This window comes from Dunckerocampus dactyliophorus, chromosome 4 (genome assembly GCF_027744805.1).
Source record: "Dunckerocampus dactyliophorus isolate RoL2022-P2 chromosome 4, RoL_Ddac_1.1, whole genome shotgun sequence".
Taxonomy (NCBI): domain Eukaryota; kingdom Metazoa; phylum Chordata; class Actinopteri; order Syngnathiformes; family Syngnathidae; genus Dunckerocampus; species Dunckerocampus dactyliophorus.
The window spans coordinates 26923680-26938989 of NC_072822.1; the positions used below are offsets into that span (position 1 = coordinate 26923680).

At 40.6% G+C, this 15310-nt stretch overlaps 1 protein-coding gene across 4 annotated transcripts in view; it reads right to left on the reverse strand.

The window, feature by feature from the left end:
- unc5db (unc-5 netrin receptor Db) overlaps positions 1–15310 on the reverse strand; it is a 258492-nt gene that overhangs the window by 70391 nt on the left and 172791 nt on the right. For 3 of the 4 annotated variants that reach the window (XR_008569990.1, XM_054772927.1, XM_054772924.1), the window contains exons 5-8: positions 14659–14839; positions 13910–14077; positions 6864–7028; positions 1571–1603 (exon numbers count right to left, since the gene is read on the reverse strand). Coding sequence is in view for 3 of the 4 variants with exons in the window: in XM_054772927.1 (XP_054628902.1) it covers positions 1571–1603; positions 6864–7028; positions 13910–14077; positions 14659–14839 (547 nt within the window). In the remaining variant the exon portion in view is untranslated. The remainder of the gene's footprint in view (positions 1–1570; positions 1604–6863; positions 7029–13909; positions 14078–14658; positions 14840–15310) is intronic. The other variant, XM_054772926.1, reaches the window with a different exon arrangement.

A 15310-nucleotide genomic window follows, 5' to 3' on the forward strand; every position in this document is an offset into this window, starting at 1 on the left:
TGCTACTGTGTGGGACTGTCATGCTGCAGCAAGAGGAAGACCCGCAGTGATGATGTCTATGTTTATATATGTGGCGGTCCTGACTTCAGTTGTGCCCAGGAAAAGATCCCCATCATGTTATAATTAAACTTGTAGGTCTGTGATGGCCTAATGAGTGAATCTATAGAACAGTTTAATTTGTATATGTAAATGTTTTTGAATTGCACTTTTTGTTTATCTGAGTTGAATGAGAGCAACTGGACTCTTCAGACAACTACCTTAATTCAAACTGCAGTCTTGTAATTCAATATTAGATATGAGTAGAAAAATCCCAGCAATTTGGGTCTCCGCTTGTCATTAAGGGATGATGGTGGGTCCCGCAGCCAAACCAGTTGAGAACCACTGGTCTATACAGTAGATTCCTGATGACAATTGAGACAGCCATATAAATGTTTCTTTTTGATACTATAATGAAGTGTATGTCTATGGTGCAACTGTGAAATAACAGAAATATGCTTGAAGAAGTGCTGTCTATTTGCAGCGAATTAGCTTAACATGCATACCCACAATGAGGGTATCAAAGTAAACGCATAAACACTAATATAACAATATGACAAAACAAGAATATTTTACACTACTTTCTAACCCGCAAGGTATGCTTGGTAACATCATGTTGTGGGCTTCCCAGCATTCCTTGTAAGTTCTAAATTATTTGCATGTATATTTGTGTGTAATCATCTATTTCAATACCAGCATTAAGAAAAACAACCTTGTTCAAGTTTGCTACTGACTACTCTTTGTACAACTCGAGCTTTACCTATGTAGGGCACATGAGCTGGGTTTTCTCCCAAAAACGGCCTCATTATGGATATTATGAGCACAAAATGGTAGGTTTATGCAGAAATAAAAATATTATATTTTGCTCAACAATCCGCAAATATGCGGGAATCAACTGTCTACATTAACCTCTTTATATACAGAATATCCCGCTGTAAAGGTAACCATAGCTAATGCAGGTAGATGTGGCAAGTATTCCTGCCAGAATGTTGACATAGGCAGCTTATATTAAGCCATTTTTCCGCCATCCAAAGTTGAGTAAGTTTTCGCAACTTTACTGTGCAGGGTAATGAAATTAGTCACGCTACCACCTGACAATCACTTTGCAAACTCTTGCAAGTAAAATAAACCATACCATACCATACCATACCATACCATACCATACACCATGCCATTCCGTACCGTACCGTACCGTACCATACCATACCATACCATACCATACCATTCCATACCATACCATACCATACCATACCATACCATACCAACATAGCACATGCTCATTGTTCAAAATAGAAACACAGCCGCGATGTCATGGCTGTCATAAACGCAGAGCACCGAAATGTGACATCAATACACAATAAACACCTGCTGGGTTCAAACTGGAGATGCTCAGATTTAGGTGAAATAAATGGTGTGAATTCATGGTGTTTCTTTTACCAATCATTGAGTAAATACAGAGGACTGTTCTCGCACTAGCCTGTGAATTGATTAATGCCACTGGGAAAGTTGAAAAAACAATCCACATGCGACTCACTTTGAGGTTTAACGTCATCTAGCAGCTTTTGATCTGCAAAGACAGAGAGATAGAATAAGATGAAGAGGCGGGAAAGTGATGATTAAGGTCCAAGTCGATATGAAGTGGCTCGTGCAGCAAAGTTACTCTGACACTAATTTCATGAGTGATTCCGTCTTTCCAGCTGGTGAGGTTTACAGTATAAAATCTTCAAAGTGAGGAAACTCAAGTCCTTAAGCTCAGGAGAAGAGGAAGGAAATCCCGTAATGTGTACTGTGTATGCGGAAGTATCTCAGGTCAGTGTCATGTCTTAAAAAAGTCAAATGGAGACAACACACAAACTGTCTACACTTTTTTTTGCCCATCAGCCACAATCCTTACGTGAGACAAGAACACACGTCTTTCCCTTTTCTGTGCATTGTAGATAGCCGCCTCATGCTGGCAGCGATTCATTAACAATGCAGGTAATGATACTTCACCTGTGAAGCCCACTAAACTATTTTTCTAGCGTAGTGACATGGCTAGATCGACTATGACACCAAGCACTATGAGCTCCATGTATCACAATCAATATCATGGTGACTTGATGGACAGTTGTCCGTCTAGTCCAGCTGACCTGGAGCGTCTTTTTCCATGGTGATTTTGGGTAAGTGGAGAAAAGTTTCTTCCACTGTAGGGTTTGTTAGTGCTAACAATTATTTGTTGTGATGCAGTCTCTTGGAGCAGTGTCCTCCTTGCCAGATAAATGGAGACTTTCCATCGATGGCAACACTGTGTGCCACTCAGTTCAGCAGAAACATTTCAATTTCTGTTAGCATCGCTTGGCAAGCACCACATTTACACCACCAAGTTATGCCGGTCTTGATTCTCTCAGCCCTCATCTGCTCCAATGTTTCACCCTCTCTTCTTGCCCGCTCAGCTTGGAAAACCTGTAGCTCATCCTCCGTATATTCAGGTTCAAAAAGATAGGGTTCTGGATCTTCATTTTTCCCAAAGTAATCGTCTGCAACATTTTCTCCGGGTACTCCAGTTTCCTCCCACATTCCAAAAACATGCATGCAGGTTAATTGGCGACTCCAAATTGTCCATAGGTATGAATGCGAGTGTGAATGGTTGTTGCGATTGACTGGCAACCAGTCCAGGGTGTACCCTGCCTCTCGCCCAAAGTCAGCTGGGATAGGCTCCAACATACCGCGACCCTAAGGAGGATAAGAGGTATAGAAAATAGATGGATGGATAGTCGTATGCAGCAGCTCTTAAGAAGTCTGCCATGATTAGTGATAGCAATAGACAACACGCTCTTTATGCTGTTATTGTTGACTAAAGTAGTGTTAGTTGCTATGCGCGCTGTGAAATCAATGCGCCTAGGAAAGAAGTTCCGGTAATGCTTAAAATGACCAAAATACTGTAAATATTACATGTTATCATGAATGTGCCTGTTGCTACATGGCTAAAGCATGTATACAAAGCATTGTTGGAGGTTGTTGGATGTTTTTTAGAGAGCTTTTTTTGTGAAAAAGAGCCAACCTGAGGCGGCTAACTGGAACACACAAAAAAGGGAAAGATGCATGTTCTTGTGGATGATGGGCAAACTTTTTAAAAAAGTGCTGTTTTTCTTTAATACTTTAAAAATCAGTCTCAAACTTGCGGCCCGCGGGCCATTTGCGGCCCACCAAATCGTATCTTTCGGCCCGCGACTGGACATCAAAGAGTAGTGTAACTGCAGCCCACAACATCCGGGCAAGCTCAGTGTTATTTACATACTTACAGGGGCAAGTAAACAACAACACTGAACCAACAGTGGTGTTATCACATGGATGTATTGTGAATTGTATCATATCGTGAGGTACCCTGAGATTCCCAGCCCTACTCCCAATACTTGATGCGGCCCAGCCTCACCCAGACTCTACCTCCACTGGCCCCCAGTGAAATTGAGTTTGAGACCCCTGCTTTAGATGATAAGATGATAAACCCATTCTCCTATGTGATTGACCCAACCAACTGGATTTGGTTAAGCCATGTTCACACTTATGTTCTGTCCTTGGAGTACAGGGTCCAGGGTGTTGCCAGCTGAGTCATGATTGAGAATCAGCGCCTGCAAATCTGAGGCCATGGTTCTCTGACTGAAACAGGTGGATTGCATCATCCAAGTTGGAAGTCATGCCTCAAGTGGAGGAGTTTAAGTTAAGTATCTCTGGGGTAGAATGCAGCCACTGTATCAGACTCTCTTGGTTGAAAGAGAGCTGAGTTTGAACCTTCTTGCTGTGTGATGGCAGCGCCAACCTCTTTGCAGCCAAAACATAACATTTTGGTGACAAACTGCTGTAATTTCAGTGTATTCATGTTTGTTGTGTCTTGATGCAAGATGCATAAGGAGTTTGTGCTGGAAAATTGTACATTTCAAACTCTCCTTTCTAACTTCCCAAAGAATTCTGGTTCGAACACACGTATGTGATGTTAGTTTGAGTAGTAAATCACTTTTGGCCTGGCATGTTTTCAACTAATACTGATACATGAGGAAATTCAATTCATTGGGATAAGGTCTTTGTCTATGTTAATGCTACGTATGATAAAACTTAGAATAACAGTTACTTTAGTCCCTTTGTGCAAATACTGGCGACTGAACTCACTTCAGACCATGTGTGCTTGTGCTTCATTTATTTCCGAACACCAGTAGTTTAACTTTATAATGTATACGCACCTCACTCTGTGTAAGACAAACCTTATCTGGTGAGCAGCCAACAGGATGAGGAGTACTGATATTATCATGCACAGGACATCTATACCACGCAGTTTTTTTGTCTCTAATTTCGTTGACAAATGATTTTCTTCATAGTTTTCGTCCTCCTCAACCTTTTTTTCCTCTGATGAAAAACAAGTTGGTGACTAATCAAAAGAAATACACGTTCATGAAAACTATGACGAAGTAAACACTTTTGTTAAAGAATAAAAACTAGACGAGAATGTTGACAGAAATGAAATTCAGTCCTGTCTAATTTTGCCTTGTAGACGCTTGGGACAAGTTGGGAATATGAAATAGTGTTTCTCACTTCATGTTTGCTTTTCTATTGATAGTGGCTGCAAAATAACCCAACATGGAGCCAAGGAAAGTTGCAAGTGTCAGCATTTTGATAAAGAAGCTGAGAAACACTATTGAACTTGAGAAATAACTCATAGCGAAACACGAAGGTGGTGCCCGTGTTGTCTCTGAACAATCACATCTTCAGTGAAGGTAAAAGTAACCCTAAAGTGCTCATGACACCAAAACACATTAATCTTGTTATTTTCATTGTGAAAAATGTGCTCGAATGTTGAAATATTTACCCTTTTTTACACTTTTCGTCAATGAAACCAGTTTTTTCTGTCTGAAGGAGGAGGAAGTGACATCAGTTCGAGAACCCTTGCACAAGGCAGTGCTAATGCAATAATACATAGTTTTTTCATTGTTGTGGTGCAGTTTTGGTCAAATTTCTGTTGTTTGTTGTATATGCATTTCCAAAAGACGCCATTCGCCGCGTCAGATTCTTTAGGATTATGTTCGGCACATAATACTGGAAGTTTTGGGACTGAATGTGTATTACCGTGGGGTGCCTTTACTTTTAGCAGTCCTGACTGTCTTTCATCGACCCAGATGGGGGGCAACACAAGCACTGATGCAGATGGAAAGAAATAAAAGGCGGTACTCGGTAAATCCACAGTTTGTCTACTAGATATAGTTGTCATGATCTGTTAGGCATCAGTTGAGGTTATCGAGTGCTTGACCCCCAGTATGCAGAGATGAGGCAGTGGCGTGCAAAAATAAAGAGTTTTTAATAATGCAAGTGCAGTTGCTTATTGCAGCAAAACAAAAGCGACAGAGGAAAAGGCTCTGTGGAAAACAAATAGAAAAGGTAGAATCAAGCTAAGTAAACTGATCTACGTGGCAGCACCGGTAAGGAGACGATGTACAGTAGGAACCGTGGACCAGGAAGCACTTGCATCTTGAATCTGAGAATAATAACCGGGTTTTTTCATGCCAGTGCTAGCTGTACCGTCTTGTATCTTACAGTCGATCTGTCAGTGTCAAACGCTGCCTGTTAAACGACATACCTGTTGTGGTCCATTTTTGTGTGTGTTACATCATACTCACCGCAACACAATATCAGTGACTGTTATTATTGTGCTATTGTTTTGAATATTTCTCTTTCTTGGCTTTGCTGTGCGTTCATGGCTGTGTTTTGAGCCTGGTTGCCGTAAAGCACGTGTCAAACTCAAGGCCCGGGTGACAGATCTGCATGCAGTTATTCTGAACTTTAATATTATCTGCTCATGCAACAAGATATTCCAAACATTTTTTTGCTATAAAATAAATACTTGAATGTCTGCTTGTCACCTTGACATTCTCACTTCACTTAGTAGAAATATAATAATCAAATGCATGGGCAATTGTGTACTAATATCATGAGGTTATATTCATATTTATATTCATATATATTGACAGTTACAAGTGGCCCTCTGAGGGCAGCCATAACTGCGACGTGACCCTCAATGAAAATGAGTTTGACATCCCTGCCATAAACCTTCCTTGACGTGACGTCACAGCCAAGATGGTGGCAGTTCAGAAAACTTGCTGGGGGGGGCGTTTGAGAGTCCCAACTTCATTTCACTCATATTTTAGAGTTGTTTACTGGAGGAGGAAAGCAGTATGACAAAAATGTGTCATGAAGTGAGTACTTTCATTTTCTTATTGTTTTTTGTTAAGTTTTTTGGTGACATGAGCATTTTAAATGTTTAAATGTTTGTTTATTCCTTTTATTCATCATTTGTATGCATTTAGAATTGTTTTATGCATGTAAAAGTAATTGTACAGCTATGAAAACATGTTTTGAGACATTTTTGATTGTGTTAGCTAGTAAAGAACTAGAAGACATCATAGACGGGCGACGGAGCTGACTTCCCATTCCTGTTTCCATGTATTAGTAAGCCGCTAACAAGGACATACATTAAGAACACAGTTAGACTCACGCAGTATATTAATAACAGGACAAGATGCACGCCATGTTGTACAATAACCGGAACATGTACCCAACCCGAGGCAAAATTTAGGTGGACTCTACCTGGGGCATACACTAACCAAGGTTCTAAATCAATTCAGATGACTAAGGTATGACGAAAACTAAAATAAAAACTGCTGTCAAAATTAACCCTGGTCCCCAACACACTTTCAAAAACATCTGTGAAAATTTGCCGTGACTATATAGGATGATGACAATGATAATGACTGGAGGGATGATGTGGGCGATATCATCATGCTGAGCTGTCAGAAAGGACTTACCCTGTGTACACTGTCCATCCGAGCAGTTCTCAGTGGACTCTGCGCTCCCTTCGCACATCTTGCCTCTGTGTTTGGGTGCCGGAGAGTTGCACCCCCGACTACGCTGTCTCTCACACTGTCTCCCGCATACAGTCCATTGGCTCCACTCATCCCAGCCTCCGTCAACTGCAATACAAGGCCACCAACACATCAGAAGAGAATGAGAGCTGCAGAAATGTACCTCTTGAAAAACAGGTAGCTCAGACTCTCGAGGAGTAATTATTTAAAATTCCTATTTATTTGACATTTAAAATTTCTCTTTCAAATTGGGGCCAAGGCTAAAAAAAAATATAAGATGTTATAAGGTTTTTGTCATGACTTGCTGAATGAAACCAAGCAGAGCAGACCATAGACATTAGAAGCTGAAGCAGATGGTGTTTATGTACCGCCCACACATGGAAACAATAACAGTGCAATACATAAATACAGTGAAAGAAAGATAATATTATGATACGCTGGTTCAACATGCTGGTGCAGTACATCTATACACAAAATATGTAAGCATGCGATGCACTGTATGGTACAACTGGCATCGAGAGCAGTATAAACGCATTTGGTAAAGACTCCAGACTGGAAGTCAATCATTTCGTGCTTAACACTAACAAAAGTCATCAGTGTTACACCACATACAACAGGAAGCACAAACAACAAAGGTGTTGGCAGAACCCAATAGGGGTTTGCCAATATTACTGACCAGGGATTTTCTAAGTCTAACAGTGTGGGGAATGAACTCAAATGACATGCTCTGATACGTATTGCAAAAGCATTTTTTTCTTTAGCTTTTCTTCCTAGTTCTTTGGATCACATTGCTGTCGGAGAAGTAAGTAAGTAAGTAAGTAAATAAGAGCATATGAATATTTTTGGTTACAGCGCTGGACTCGAGCATCGGCAGGAAAGACTGATGGAGAGCCCACAATGAGAGTACACAGAGTCTACGTATACAGACGTTGCCACACCTCTCTAGAAAGTGAAAGTCAAGTTTGTGTGCAAGTGAACGTTAAGCTTGTGTGAGAGAGTGAGAACAATGCATCTTATCATAAGTCAGTGTTGTGCAACTCTGATTGTGCTATGTGAGTATGTGTTGTCAAGAACGCCTTCTATGTGTAGTTTTGTATAACAGTTTATAATCAGGGCTGTCAAATGATAAAATATTTTTAATCAAATTAATCACAGTTTTCAAATGAATTAATCATGATTAATCACCATTTGCTATTATGTGTGAAATTTGCCCATTTTTATTGTATTTTATGAACAGAAAGATACCTGAGAAGCTGGGATTATATACTGTATATTTGTATGTATTAACAGCTTCAAATGAACTGAAAATTTCAGTCAAGCCAAAAGGTACTACACATGACTGAAAATGTGTTTGCCCAGCACTTGTTTCTTTAATAGTAGCAGAACATTTGAATCACACTTTCTTGTTATGACATAAATTACAGTTTCTCTGCCGCCTCTCTCCCAAAAGTCCTGGGATAAACTCCAGCATACCCCCACGACCCCAGTGAGGAATAGCGGGATAGAAAATGAATGCATGATGAATGAGTGCCAGCAGGTGGCCGCATGGAAAGTTTTGGGCTTCAGACCCGTGGCCTCGCCAGCAGGCCTGCAAACCTGTGCAGTTACCCTTTTCAATTTATTCAACATACACAGATTCATCTTTCACAAGGGTAGCGGCATCCACAAAGGTTGTCAGCTGTAATAGTTGCCGAAGCGCACCTTAAAGCAAGAAATAGTACGTTAGGGTCTGGCGACACCAGTATGAAGTCTCATGATAGCTTATATTTTGTATTGAGCAGTGAAACAAGAAGCAGATATAAAGAGACAGTGTGGGAGCATAAAAAAAACCCATATAAAAGCTAAAAGTACACAAAGTCTATGTAGCAGTTGTCACGTCCCTCTAGAAAGTGAAACTTGAGATTGTGTGCCTGGTCAAGTTAAGTTTGTGCGAGAAAGAACAATGCATCTACTGTGTGTCTAACAGTACTTTTCCATTGCTAATACGTAAGTGGGTGTGTATGTCATGGACAATGCACTGATCCATTAGACTAAATCTAAAAGTGTAAAAAGAATAATAACACCAAGTCAAACATTTCAGCTTGCTGCTCCTTAACTTATTTCCATCCTTTTCAAGAGGTGATATAAAGACATCTGACTGACAGAGTGCATCTGAGCCTTGGCAGTTTGAAAGCTCACACACTAAACAAATTGGCACAAACGCAACTTGTTGGATGACCCCCCCAAATTCTCCACCAAAGTCTAGCCTCTAACCTCCTAGACTTTTTTTGATAAGAGCACACAATGTGAAAAAGAATGCACGCTATACACCAGTGGTCACCAACCTTTTTCTAAGATCCCTGATCTCGAACGTGAACCGAGGCAAGATCTACCCCCACCCTCCTCTAATATTTATTTTGATTTATGTGTGTGTATATATATATCCGTACAATCATTTTCTATGCCGCTTAGCCTCACTAGGGTCTGCTGGAGCCTATCCCAGCTGACTTTTGGGCGAGAGGCCACTCAGATCTCTGAGTGGCCGGCCAAACAAAATTACCCCAAGAGCGCAGCGACAACTTATCCAAGAGGTCACAAAAGACCCCACATCAACATCCAAAGAACTGCAGGCCTCACTTGCCTCAGTTAAGGTCAGCGTTCATGACTCCACCATAAGAAAGACAGTGGGCAGTGGGCCTGTTTGACAGAGTTACAAGACGAAAACCACTGCTGAACAAAAAGAAAATTAGAGGCTCGTCTCAGTTTTGCCAGAAAAAATCTTGATGATCCCCAAGACCTTTGGGAAAATACTGACGAGACAAAAGTTGACAAAAGTTGATAAAAAGATCATTAAGGCTCATCTCAATTTTGCCATAAAGGGAAAATACTCTGGTCTGGGGCTGTTTTGCTGCTTCAGGACCTGGATGACTTGCTGTGACAAATAGAACCATGAATTCTGCTGTCTACCAAAAAATTCTGAAGGACAATTTCCAGCCTTCTTTTCGTGACCTCAAGCTGAAACCAACTTGGGTTTTGCAGTAGGACAATGATCCAAAACACACCAGCAAGTCCACTTCTGCATGGCTGAAGAAAAACAAAATGAAGACTTTGGAGTGGCCTAGTCAAAGTCGTGAACTAAATCCTATTGAGATGCTGTGGCATGACCTTATAAAGTTGGTTCATACTGGAAAACCCTCCAATGTGGCTGAATTACAACAATTCTGCAAAGATGAGTGGACCAAAATTCCTCCACAGCACTGTAAGAGACTCGTTACAAGTTATTGCAAACGCTTGATTACAGTTGTTGCTGCTAAGGGTGGCCCAACCAGTTATTAGATTTAGGGGGCAAGCACTTTTCACACATGGCCATGTAGGTTTGGATTTGTTTTCTTTTGTGTTCAGTTGTGTTGTCATTGACTAATATTTAAATTTGTTTGATAATTTGTTTGATATATGAATAAAAATTAATATTTCCACATTTCAGATTTTTGTCAATACTTTTGCTCTATTGGTGTGCACTTGCACCTCCAGTTGGGCTTTGGGGGCCGAGCTCAGTGGTGTTCAGTGGTCAAAATGCGTATCTGTTGGTCAGTCTCCGGGAAGGGAGGGCACTGATGTGATAATGCATTTATTTTTCCCAATATTTTTGCAATTGTAATGGTAAGCTAAGATTGCATGTGATTTAAGCAAATTCGCTGGACCACCTCATCCACACAACCGCTCCGGTCAGAGAGTGGTTGGAGTCCAGACTCCAGACGCAATTTGATGGACTTTATTAATACACAGTTCAGATTTACATCCAGCTGGCTGATTTGACATTGATATACTGTTGCATGTATTGTCTGGTATCTTTTAACACCAACAGAGACAGACATAAACATAGGACACCTGCTATATACTGTAGACAGCAACATGTGTTGAAGCTGGGTGCTGGGGTTTTGGTCAAGAGATCACTGAGCAAACTGCTCTTGATCATGGACTATCAGCTCCATGACACTGCAGCGACAGAGGAGCTTTCTTCAAAAGACTCATTAATGTATCAAAACTGGCAGTCTCAACTAGGCGATAGAGAAATGAAATTCTCAATAAGACATATTCTCGGCTTAACTCTACTTGCAAACAACAGATATGCTTTCCATACATATTTCATAACTGCAAATGAAAGCATATAGAGTTATATTATTGGTAAGACAATGTGGTAAGCAGGTGAGTGAAAGTGCATGGATTTATGCAGAAAAATGTGACAAAAATGAGAAAAACCCTGCTGGCTCACTTGAGTTCAGCAGACAGATGCCATTGAATTATAATGGAATATTGGAACAGTTGCCATAATTTTACAATTCAGATTAATTGGTAATTAAACAGACTGAAAGCAAAGCAACTACACATTTGTTATTCTACACATTACTTATTCATTGAAATGCAAAACAGAATTCTTGTCCAAAGTAAGATGGGATATGTCCGTGAATGTTCTCCTATATCCAGGTCATTGTATCCGCAGGGCATTGAATCGATTGTTCAGGTTGTTTTAGAAGATGTTTACCTATCATCCGAGCAGGCCTCATCAAAGAGTAGACAGGACCGCTTTAGTCTGAGGGGAAGGTGCAGGATCCAAGAATTTATTCTCTCAATGCTTTCTATGCTCAACCTTTTGTGGTGCAAAACGACAGTCGTTACGATCCAGTGGATATTTGTTCGTGTGGAATCACCCTCGTAAGCATTCCATTCAGTTATAAGAATGGTGATGGACGCACCTGAAATCCAAAAGTGGCTGTGTCGTGTTTGTTATTTGTTAGTGGCTACATTATTGACTCTCTTATGAAAGGATGAAAGGACAGCATTTCATGTGTGGGAGAGGTGGTGTCGTAGCCTTCCCCGTCTGTTCACAGATGGTTGTCAACCTTGACTCTCACTCCTCTGTCAAACCATCTGTCTTCTCTGTCAAAAACATTCAATATTCATCTGGTTCGGGCGTGCCTCTACCTAACAGAATTAATGCTTGGATTTTGCATCATCCCCTCAGACTAGAGCTCTCCTATCTAGTTTTTGCTGAAGCCGCTCAGATGAGAGGCGCAATATCTTCTAAGACACCCTGAACAGTCCAGTAGAGATCGATTCAATGCCCTGAGAATCAGCTAGGATAGGCTTCAGCTCACCCAATAGAAAATGAATGCATGCGCAGCAGAATGCATAAGATGGAGTTTTCAGTCTACAGCAAAGATTTGTCTAACTTTGACAGATGGCTCACTCCTCCCTCTCCAATCCTGCTAGCTTTATGTTGACATTCTCCTCTGATTTTGGACAAACATTTACATTATTCAGTTAGATTTAGCTCCAGAACCCTCCCCGTCGCTCTTCAATATGCCTCACACACTTAACACACTGTTACCTTTTAAACAATTTGAAATGAGAAAATGTATAGGAACACTTAAGTGTTTCAGATCATCAAATTAATTGAAATATTAGTCAATGACAACACAACTGAACACAAAATGCCAGTGCTGTTTTTAAATGAAACTTTTTATTATTAATGGAGAAAAAAAATCCAAACCTACATGGCCCTGTGTGAAAAAGTGATTGCCCCCTAAACCTAATAACTGTTTGGGCCATCCTTGGCAGCAATCTGCCTAAACTGCCTAATAGCAGCAAACTGCAATCAAGCATTTCCGATGAGTCTCTTACAGCAATGTGGAGTTTATTTTAGTTAATTTTGGCCCACTCATCTTTGCAGAACTGTTGTAAGTCAGCCACAATGGAGGGTCTTCCAGTATAAGGGCCTTTTTAAGGTCAAATCACAGCATCTCAATAGGATTCAGGTCAGGACTTTGACTAGGCCACTCCAAAGTCTTAATTTTGTTTTTCTTCAGCCATTTAGAGGTGGACCTGGTGTGTTTTGGATCATTGTCCTGCTGTAGAACCTAAGTTGGTTTCATCTTGACGTCACCAACAGATGGCCGGACATTGTCCTTTAGGATTTTTGGTGGAGAGCAGAATTCATGGTTCCATTTTACACAGCAAGTCTTCCAGGTCCTGAAGCAGCAAAATAGCCCCAGACCATCACACTACCACCATTATATTTTACTGTTGGTATGATGTTCTTTTTCTGAAATGCAGTGTTACTTTTACACCAGATTTAATGGGACACACACCTTCCAAAAAGGTCAACTTTTGTCTCATCAGTATTTTCCCAAAGGTCATGGGGATCATCAAGATTTTTTCTGGCAAAACTGAGACGAGCCTTTAATGTTGTTTTTGTTCAGCAGTGGTTTTCGGCAGGCCATTTCAGCAGGCCGTTTTTGCCCAGTGTCTTTCTTATGGTGGTGTCATGAACACTGACCTTAACTGTGGCAAGTGAGGCCTGCAGTTCTTTAGATCATGTTGTGGGGTCTTTTGTGACCTCTTGGATGAGTCGTCGCTGCGCTGTTGGGGTAATTTTGGTTCACCACTGTTCCATGTTTTCACCATTTGTGGATAATGGCTCTTACTGTGGTTCGCTATAGTCCCAAAGCTTTGGAAATGGCTTTATAACCTTTTCCTGAGAGATCTCAATTAATCTCAGTTAAGTTGTGTTTCAACATGGGGGCAATCACTTTTTCATGTAGGTTTGGATTATTTTGTCCCTTAATAATAACAAGATTCATTTACAAACTGCATTTTGTGTTCAGTGGTGTGACGTCATTGACTAATATTTAAATTAGTTTTTAAGTGTGACAAACATGCATAAAAATAAAAAATCAGGAAGGGGCAAACACCTTTTCACATGACTGTATATATACACATATATATATATATATATATATATATATATATATATATATATATATATATATATATATATATATATATATATATATTTACATATGTTTTTTTTTTTAACCTAAATCCACTAATTTGCAGGACCGTGAATGCTGAATCTATATTCAATACTATATTTGTCAATCAGGCCTTCACACCCTTGAATCTCCTGCTACAGTATACATCATGAATGCATAAGTGTAAATGTCACTGACTTGGACAGAGGGAGTTGCAGGATGTCTTCTGTACAGACATGCCCTCACAGAAAGCTCCCCCGTTCAGCGGTGCCGGGTTAGTACAGGTCCGAGATCTCTTCTGCATGCCTCGCCCACATGGCACATTACAGGCAGACCACTCTGTCCACAGTGACCAGCCGCCGTCGACTATAGAAAGTTCAACAGTGTTAGAGAGGACAGCAACAAAGCAGAAACCCTTATTATTCTCCATATCTCCAATACTGTTAAACACCATAAAAATAAAGGCAGCAGTTGGGGAAAAAAAAAGGATCAAATGGCGTGAGCACCTATTCGCTGTCTGAATGTACAGCTCCTTCATTTCTTTTGCCTGTTCAATTCATTGCTGTGGAATTCAGATAAAGGCAAGGAGCTGCAACCATTACATGTAATTACTATTTCCAAAGGTAACACAGACTATGGTGATCGACAGGTTGGAGTTGACCACTTAGTTCTGTGTTTAAAGCAGTTTACACGGTGGTCCACAAAGTGTGTGGAAGCCCCTAGTAGAGCAACTGCTAAGAGGCCATCTTGCAAATGAAATAATAAACTACTTTTAAATGAGCTAAAGACACGGGGTCTTGTTTCCTTTCATATAATACATTTTTAATGTGTAATCTTTTAATAATCCACTCACTTCAATAAAGACGTTACATTACTGTTCAGTGGAACAAAAAGACAATCTCTTGCGTAAGGGTGCAGGATACAAATCAAATCAAAGCACAACTTACCAAAGACTATCACAGTGGCTGTGGCACTGCGTCTCTTGGCCACAATGTTGCTTGCCAGGCAGGTGTAGTTGCCAGAGTCCAAAAGACGAGCCTCGTTTATGATGAGGTTGTGGTCTGCCCTAGTGTCGATGTTGTCGTCAGTTAAGGAACTCACAAGCTCTTCATTCTTCAGCCATTCCACCTGTAGATGAGACGTAATGAAGAGATGTGTATATGTTCTGTCAAAATTATTGAAGGCTGGATGGAATCGGTCCAATGGCGGGCGGTCAGGCCCAACAAAGCCTTCTATGCTGGCCTAAACACTATCGGAAGCACTGACCTACATTTACAAATGACATTCTGGCATTTGTTCCTTCACATTGTATTAATTTATTCCCAACTGTTTATTACGCTCATTTCGTAGAGTGTATCTTTGTCCAATCAGATTTCAGCTTCTCTGTGTTGCCATGTAATCTGCCCAGGGCCTTCAAAATCAGCAGTGCTGTCCAATGCCACTTATACTTAGCAATGGAGGTGTATTTCACCTGTTTCATCCACATCAGATTCACCTAACAAGGCCCACAATAACGTCAACATTTTTCTATCCTCCGATTGGTTGATCACAGCAAAACAAAGCCAAGTTGGACAAGCTGAGCAATCTGTAGCACTTTGC